Below are 9,562 nucleotides of genomic sequence, written 5' to 3'. Positions count from 1 at the left end.
ATAAATTCTTTACTGTAAAGTCAAAAATTATAGTATTGACCTTAGGTTGAAATTATAAAAGAAGTTTGAAGAATGAATAACACTTACTTCTTTATTACACAATAATTCAAAGCAATAATTTTTTTATATTTAAATTTAACAAAATTAATTAAACATATCTTTAATTTTGTCAAGTGTTTGTTTAGATTGTGCATTTTCACCCATAAATTAATTAAATTGACTGGAAAAAAAATCAGTTACTTATTGTTAGTAAATCTTTTTACATATTAATATATATTTTTGATTAATTTTGTACTTTCCAATAATAGAAAAGCCCTCAAGGAGAAGAAGATTACTAAAAATAAATTCTTCTAGAATTATAAGATTATCATAAGTTATAAGAAGTGGTTCAAATTCCTAAAATTGTGGTTCAAAATAGCTTTGTAGTAGATGTTTCTTAATCTTCACCCAACACTGGAACACACATAAATTAAATTATGGTGTTAATAATGCAAACATGTTTTGCAAGCAACCATTATGAAATATGCAACATGATTTATTCTTTTGATAATTTGACACATTTTAGAGAATGAAGCCAAATTATGCTGAATATATGACACACTCAGCATAATTAAAGAAGTTAAAAAAGAAGTAGCTAAATTAAAAAAAAGAGCTTGCATACATCTCAATAATGATGAAGCGTCCATCCATATTGGGGTCATGTAGCTTTACGCAAATTTTAAAAAATTCATTTATGAAACATGAATCAAGGAAATGCAAAAAAAAAAAAAAACACTTGAATTTAACAAATTAATTAGGTGAATAAAGGAAGTTTTCTTAGATAGGGAGAAGTCAGAATCCCTTTACCTTTGACATTGTATATCTTATTCCAAAAAAAAAAAATTGAAAGCTTTCAAAAATCTTTATTTGATGATAATCAAATCAGTAATGGAGAGACAACAACTATGTGGCTTAAGACCTAGATATTCCATCATTCTTGGAGACAAAAAAATCAAACAAAATAGTTACATTCTTAGTAACATTAGATTATAAACATTCGATGGGAATCAATTGAAAGATCACATGTCACATTTTAGAAATTCATAAAAGAAATGGTAGATGATATTTGCTATAAGAAAATGGTCTATGTTATAATTTCACCTTCTCACACAATCAATACATGGGTGGTGGAGAAGATTTGTAGTAGTAATATAGAGGAGGTGGAGATGGAGATGGTGGTGGTGGTGATTTGAAATAATATGGTGATGGAGGAGATGGAGATGATGGTGGTGGGGACTTGTAATCAATACAACTAAACTTACCTTTAAAAGGCTTTTACATAAATAACCTTACCTTTAATTTTTTTAATAGATATTTTATTATACTTTGCATTTATTTAAGTGGCCTTTTTTTTTTAATGTGAACCCTTTTCTTAGTGATATTTTATTCTAAATAAATTTTTCATTTTAAAGTCAAAAATTATAGTATTGATCTTAGGTTCAAATTATAAGATAAGTTTGAAGAATGAATAACACTTACTTCTTGATTATGTGATAATTCAAAGCAATAGATTTTGTATATTTGCATTTAACAAACTTAATTAAACATACTTCTAATTTTCTCAAATATTTGTTTAGATTATCCATTTTCACATGCATATTAATTTAATAGACTTCACAAAATATTTATATTTTAGTTACTTATTGTTAAATTATTTTTATAATTTTATTTTATTTTTTATTAGTTATGTATTTTTCCAAAAATAGAAAAGCCCTAAAGTAGAAGAAAATTATTAAAAATAAATTCTAGTAGGATTATTAGATCATCATAAGTTATAAGAAGTGCTTCAAACTCTAAAAAATGTGGTTCAAAATAGCTTTCTAGTAGATGTTTCTCAATCTTCACCCAACACCAAAAGATGCAGAAATGAAATTACGGCATTAATAATGCAAACATGGATTGCAAGCCACCAATATGAAATATGTAACATGGTTTTTTGTTTGATAGTTTGACACATTTAAGAGAATGAAGCTCAATTGTGTTGAATATATGACACACTCAACATAATTAAAGAAGTTAAAAGAATCTAAATATGAAAAAAATAGCTTGTATACATCTCAAAAATGAAGTACTGTCTATACATATTGGGATCATGTAGCTTTACACAAATAAAAATAAAATCATTTATAAAACATGAATCAAGGAGATGCAAAATTTATTTTCACTTGAATTTAACAAATTAATTAGCTGAACAAAGGGAGTTTTCTTAGATAGGGAGAAGTCAGAATCCCTTTTGCCTATGACACTATATATCTAATCTCAAAGAAATTTTGGACAGCTTTCAAAATTCTTTATTTGATGTTAACCGAATCAGCAATGAAGAGACAACAACTATGCGGCTTAAGACCTATATGTTTCATTATTCCTGGAGACAAAAAAATCAATTAAAATTGTTAAATTCTTAGTAACATTAGATTATAAACATCCCATTAAGTGCATATCACATTTTAGAAATTCATAAAAGAAATGGTAGATGATATTTACTATAAAAAATTTATCTATGTTATAATTTTACCTTCTTGCACAATCAATATGTGGGCGGTGGAGGAGATTTGTAGTAGTAATATAGAGGAGGTGGAGATGGAGATGGTGGTGGTGGAGATTTATAATAATATGGCAGAGGAGGAGGTGGTGATGGTGGAGGGGGAGATTTATAATAATACGGTGGTGGTGAAGATGGAGAAGGAGGTGGTGGTGATTTATAGTAGTATGGTGGAGGAGGTGAAGGGGACGGTGGTGGAGGGGACTTGTAGTATGGGGGTGGAGATGATGGAGATGGAGGTGGTGGAGGTGAAGGGGAGTTGTAATAATATGGAGGAGGAGGTGATGGAGATGGTGGAGGTGGGGATTTGTAGTAGTACGGTGGTAGTGGAGAGGGGGATGGTGGAGGAGGAGGAGATGGAGATGGTGGTGGTGGAGATTTGTAGTAGTATGGAGGTGGTGGAGATGGAGATGGTGGAGGTGGTGATTTATAGTAGTAGGGTGGTGGAGGAGATGGAGAGGGTGGCGGTGGAGACTTATAGTAGTATGGTGGTGGTGGAGATAGGGATGGTGGTGGAGGAGACTTGTAGTAGTATGGAGGAGGAGATGGAGAGGGTGGTGGTGGAGATTTATAGAAATAAGGTGGAGGAGGTGAAGGAGATGGTGGTGGGGACTTGTAATAGTATGGAGGGGGAGGAGAGGGGGATGGGGGTGGAGGTGATTTATAGTAATACGGAGGAGGAAATGGGGATGGTGGTGGTGGAGAGTTGTAATAATAAGGAAGTGGAGGCGAGGGAGATGGAGGAGGTGGAGACTTGTAATCATATGGAAGAGGTGGCGAAGGAGACGGTGGAGGGGAAGATTTGTAATAATATGGTGGAGGAGATGAGTATTGCTCGTATTCAGCTGAAGCCAGGGAAACCAGGGACAGCACCACAACAATTAAGAATGCCATTGATGTATTAGAAAGGCTCTGGCGTGAGTGACCCAGTCAAGTTGAAGGCGTCAAAACAGTCCGTCATTTAAAGCAATTCTTAATTGAGCTGACGTCTTCTGTTTAGAACAGTTCTCTAATATTGAGCGATACAGCAGGTAATCTGCTCATTGCCGACTCTCTCGTTGAACTGGGCAATGATATGCAGTTGAAGCCTTCTATAATGAGTTCCTTAAATTGACTTCCGAATATTCATATTTATTTCCTCCACCACCACAAACATGATATCTCATATAAGAATTGATTAAACTGACCTAACGGATGTTCATATTCAGACTACAAAGTATACAAAAGTCACGAGGACATCAGATTGATAAAATAGTCGTTTGTAGTTACGAGGGACGCATTAGAAGAATACGTGTGGGGTCATCCTCCCGCTTTTCGTACCCGGGTAAGCCAGCAATATAAGAAAATTTCTAACACCGGAAATAATAATTTCCTTTTCATCAACCAGCTCTTTTGATGACTTGACTTGGTCTAGAGCAACTGCAAAATGCCAAACGGGAGGGAAGTAGGTGGAGAATAGCACGATTTTAACTGAAGTATCAATTAGTCTCTAAATTCATTAATATCTAATGTTGATTTAATGTTGTGGTAAGATAAATTTGACAAGATAAATTTGAAGTGTAAGAAAATACTAACTCTCTTGAATTTTTGCTTTGAAAAAATTGAAAGTAAGTTTGGGCATTTCATTTGTTTTTATGCTTGACATTGGATTTTATTATTTAAATGAAAATAGGCTTACACCTCTTTTAAAAAGATATTTAGTGCTTGAATTTTTTTAGTGAAGTAAATAACATTTTTTTAGAAATAATATTTTGATAAAGGAATATTTTAGAAGTTATCTTTGCAAAATATTTTGAATTAAATTGATATAATTTAATTTCATAAAAATGTATTTCTATTAGAATAATTGAAAATATTTCTATTTCTTATTTTTGTATTTACAATCTCTTTAGTTTTGTAAAACTAAAAATAGGATATTCATTTGTGTAAATTCAATTAATATCACTTACTAATATCTTTAATTTCATTTGTATAAATTCAATTAATATCACTTATAATATCTTTAATTTTATATTAAAAATTCAACATTGGAAATAATAATTTCCTTTTCATTCACCAACTATTTTGATGGCTTAATTAGACTTGGTCTACAACAATGCAAAATGCCAAATGGGAGGGAAGTAGGTGGAGAATAGCATGATTTTTTAAGTTGAATTATTATCACTTATTCTCTAACTCCATTAATATTTAATGTTGTGGTAAGATAAATTTGACATGTAAGAAAATACTAATCTTGTCAAGGTTTGCTTTGAAAATGTTGAAAGTACGTTTGTGAATTTAATTTGTTTTTATTCTTGATGTTGGATTTTATTATAAAAATGAAAATAGGCTTGCATGCTTTTAAAAAATATATTTAGTACATTTAAAAATTTAGTGAAGTAAATACCTTTTTTAATATAAATATTTTGATAAGAAAATTATTTAGAAGCTATGTTTGCAAAATATTTTGGAAAAAGAGGGTTAAAAATTAATTAAGATGGGAAGGATTACAACAAGGAGAGCTCAACAAGGAGCTCTGTCCTAAGCAATAAGTTCATCAAATTCTTGCACCAACTTGAAGGAAAGTTTCCCCCTATCCATAATATTCCATCCCAAAGAGTGACCAAAAGCCGATTTGGCCAAACAATCAGTAGCTTTGTTCCATTCACGAGGAATGTAAGTAAACCTAATGAAATCAAGAGAGGTACAACAGAGAAGAGTCTGATTAACAATAGTGGCCAGCTACCAACTAACATCCTTAAGCTCCTACGAGGAAAGCAAGTTCACCACCACTTCAGAGTCAAACTCATAGATAATCTTGCACCATCCCCGCAAACAACATTGTTCCATAACATATAAAATGGCCTGAGCCTCCATTAGATTATTAGTGTAGTCACGCTTATGAACTGAGAAAAATAATCTAAGTTCACTAGAACTACAATGAGCCACTCCCACAATACCAGCAGGGCCTGGATTCCCCTGAGAAGAACTATTAGTGTTAATTTTTAGAACTCCATGAGAAGGAGAAGTCTAATGCGCCTCCTAATTTTCCCATCCTTTCCTCTATTGTCGAGGCTTATTGGGCACTCTTTGATACCATTGAGCTGCAACCCCATCCCGAAGATGAAAATTGAGGTGATTGCATATAGCAAGATTCATACGCCCATCTAGCACACACTTTACTTGAATAGCTTCCTAAAGAGAATGTGAGATCTTCCAACAAAGATGTATAACACCAATCCAAACATCTTGGAATATTCAATGATTCCTCTCTAGCTAGAAATGTCAAAGAATGAATGATGGGTTAGCAATCCAAGTAGCGTGGAGAGGAGAAGACTTGGATGGAGCACTACCCAAGTAGGCCTACAACTCAAGAAAAGAGGAAGCATGCCTACAAGAGCAACCCCAAGCATTGCACCAAAGGTTCCATAATTGAGTAGAAAAGGAGCAATGGAAGAATAGATGGGAGATAGTCTCCTCCCCATTACCACACAAAACACAATAAGAGGGGCCCTAAAATCAACTTTTACAAAGATTATCCCATGTAAGACAATGGTTGTGAGCCACTAGCCACATGAAAAAATTGCACTTGGACCAAGAAACATTATTCCAAACTTGTTTCCACCAAGGGACCTCAACATGCCTGAATAATTGTCTAGTTATCTCCTAATACCCAACAGAGACATGATATTTACTAGACAAGGTACCTCTCCAAGTCAAAACATCTTATCCTAGCAAAAAGGAACACTCCATAGAGGCGAAAATATGACAAAGCTCCTAATGATCTACCTCTGTGCCTCTAGGAGGCCAATTAGAAGAGTGCTTCCACATGTAACCAACAACAAGTCCTAATTGATAAGGAGTCTTGTAATAAGCCACTTTATCCCATCCAGCAGTATGAAAAGAATCACAGAGAATATAAAGATGAGGGTACATGGATAATATGGATGGGAATTCATCCCAAGGATTAGACCAAAAAAAAGCCTCAGAGCTTCCCTTACATATCTAGAACAAACCTCTCTTGACTAACAAACCACTAGTCTTCAGAGTATGCCAGACCATAGAGGCACGACATTCAAGAGGAAGTGCAAAAATAGACCAAGGATCATCACCTCGAAGATATTTATGGGTAATAATACAAGCCTAAAGTTGATGTTATCTAGAGCACCATCACCAATAAAGCTTAGTAGCCAATGGTTGACTACTCAAGAGAGTTGATCAAATAACAAGACCACCCTCCTTTCTAGGCCTGCAGACAGTCTCCCAGCTAATCAAACTCCATTTAGTGCTATGCAAATTAACACTCCAAAGAAATTGTCGAGAAAGATAATCAAACTCCTTGAGAAAGAGCATTAAATTACTTTTAAAAAGTAATTTTTTTAGAATAATGGAATTATTTTTTAATCTTATTTTTATATTTACAATCCTTTTAATTTTTTAATAAAGGATTAGGATATTCATTTGTGTAAATTTAATTTACATTACTTAGTACTATTTTTTAATGTTTAATATCATTTGTGAGAATTATTAAGATGAACATATTATTAGTTTGGCAAATTATTATCATGGTATGTACAACTTTTCATTAATTATCACTCACAAAATATTGGTTAATGAACTTGACATGAAAAACTATGGATTTGAGTTTCCAAATAAATATCATAATTTGACACATTGTGGAAATGCCTCCACCATATCACTTTCTTTAATGATCACATTTTTGCATGTTATAACTTATTCATCTTCCTCCTATACAACCAACAAGCATGCCATCTTAAACTTTAGGAGTGTGAAGAGGGAAAAAGTAATTGTATTCAAAGAAATTTTTGAAGACATTCTTAAATCCTTAATCTTATTTGATATTTAACTCAATGAGTGGATGTAAGGGTGTGTGACTTAAAGTTAAAAATACCATCATTCTTACTAACAAATTTTGAAAACATAGCAAGGAGGAAATGAATAATATTTTTACACTAGGTACATGAAGACATCCTATGATTACTATAAGAATGCTCAAAAGGTAAATTTATAGTAGTAGAACAATGCTTGAAAAGTGATAAAGTTTGCTCCCCTTAATGCCACAACACAATACATAAATAGAGAAACAACACAATTTGAGAGAACAAAATATGGACATCTTATTATCACTATAAATTGGGAATTATAGACTAGAAAAAGGGTATTACTTCATGGTCGAACACTAATATACATCATCAACATGAAAAATTATTTTTCCTAGTATGGATTTAAGAATATCCATTTCAATTAAAATGTTCACAAAGGAGGTATGACCAAAAACCATGGTCACACTGTCCACGTTGGGGAATCTACTATATATGGTTAGTAATCAAAGAAACCTTCATTTTTATAAAGGCCAACCAAATAATGCAAAATATACACTACCATGATATAATATAGAGTTCAAGAAACTATTCCAAGATACCATTTTTAATCTTTGTAGCATGGCTTTAAGTTTCTAAACTACTTTTTGTTAAGCTTTAAAAAAAAATAGAACCAATGAAATGTTGAAATAGTTTAAAAAATTAAATTTGAGTACTTATTTTTCATATCTCATCATTACAATCATTTCACTATGATTTTAATTGTGATACATACATAATTTCATTGCATACACTTTATTTGTCACTAGATTTAAAATAATGAGAACAATCTCACAACCATGCAAACTTATAATTAGGTTGAGTAGAACTAGTCTAGTATTTTTAATTCCCTTGATTGCACATTTTATAACATAGCTCGGGGTTCATCTATTTTTTAGTAACAACATAATTCATGACACTGAGTCCCCAATATTATCATATATTTCCTTATTAAATATAAATTATCCTATTTCCTCATGGCAATTTCCTTGTTTGACATATATTATCCCAATAGTAATAAACCTATATGAGTAAATGACAATTTGCTTCACATTTTAACTATTATTGTACAATAATGTTATATTTTGAGTTGAATTATAATATTGTGGTCTTTTGAGATGTTCAATAGTATTTAACAAGTGAATACATGTGCAAGTGATTTTTTTGGATAAAAATAGAAATTTATTAAATAATTATTTTTTGATAAAATATAAAGCTTTAGAAATAAATTATGAAACTAATTATAAAGTTTATAGTTAGTATGATGTACAAATTTATGATTATCTAGATTATCTAGTTTTGGGCATCTCTCCCCCCTATGAATATAATTCATTTCATGATGATGGACACATGTGTCAAAGTGATTCTACTCAATTATTATCAATTTTTTAATAATTTTTTATAATATGTAATTCTTATCATGCATAATTCATCACAATTGATCCAATTTTTATCTTTAAATATCAAATGTAATTTCATTCTTTGGAACCATTAGAAGTTAACTTGACTTGGTACTAAGTTGATTCAATATTTTATAAGTGTTCACCTTTGAGAATTTACTATATATGGTTAGCAATGGGAGAGAACTTCATTTTAATAGTGGTTAACCAAATAATGTAAAATATTCACTACTGTGTTCCACTATAGGATTCAAGAGTTAATTTAGTCTCATTACTGTTTACCATGGACATTTTTAGTAGGAACAATTAAAAATACTAGTTTCTCTTATACTAAGTTGAAAAACTACAACACAGAGGAGAAACAAATAAAAGATAAATCCTAATTTTATTTTGAAATAAATGTTAATATTAGAGTAATTAGATATTTTATAATTAATTCAACTTTACATAAGGTAAACTTTACCCACATAATAATAAATTATCTTATTAATTTTTATCATGCAACCTAGGTTTGACCTTTTATGGTTTTTGATCTACTTTATAAGGATGAGCTCTCTTTGTAATCATTATTCATTCACTTGTGATAATGAAAATATCTTTTCTTTCATAAGCAATGTCACATCTATGCAACTTGGAATTCCAACATCCATAGCTTTTGTTTCTCTTTCTCTGTCAAGTTGTTGAATGCGGGTGATTCTTGGGAGGTGTGGGGTTGATCTTTC

The 9,562-nt window shown here is 31.5% G+C and overlaps 1 protein-coding gene across 1 annotated transcript; it reads right to left on the bottom strand.

Moving 5' to 3' along the window:
* Positions 1–2,138: 2,138 nt before the first annotated feature.
* Positions 2,139–3,475, bottom strand: LOC149579945 (uncharacterized). Its single transcript, XM_089802786.1, has 2 exons — positions 2,555–3,475; positions 2,139–2,404 (listed from the first exon to the last, which is right to left on the bottom strand). The coding sequence occupies exon 1, from the start codon at positions 3,473–3,475 to the stop codon at positions 2,567–2,569; it is 909 nt and encodes a 302-aa protein (XP_089658912.1). The 3' UTR covers positions 2,139–2,404; positions 2,555–2,566.
* Between the last annotated feature and the right edge of the window lie 6,087 nt (positions 3,476–9,562).

This window comes from Cupressus sempervirens, chromosome 1 (genome assembly GCF_028749045.1).
Source record: "Cupressus sempervirens isolate cs-2001-9-10 chromosome 1, ASM2874904v1, whole genome shotgun sequence".
NCBI classification, from domain to species: domain Eukaryota; kingdom Viridiplantae; phylum Streptophyta; class Pinopsida; order Cupressales; family Cupressaceae; genus Cupressus; species Cupressus sempervirens.
Note: the sequence above shows the minus strand (reverse complement) of the source record. Positions and strands in the feature narration are given on the sequence as shown.

What these genes read in the sequence shown, in the direction of transcription:
- LOC149579945 (XM_089802786.1), bottom strand. Translation starts at nt 3,475, where the DNA reads ATGGCATTCTTAATTGTTGTGGTGCTGTCCCTGGTTTCCCTGGCTTCA.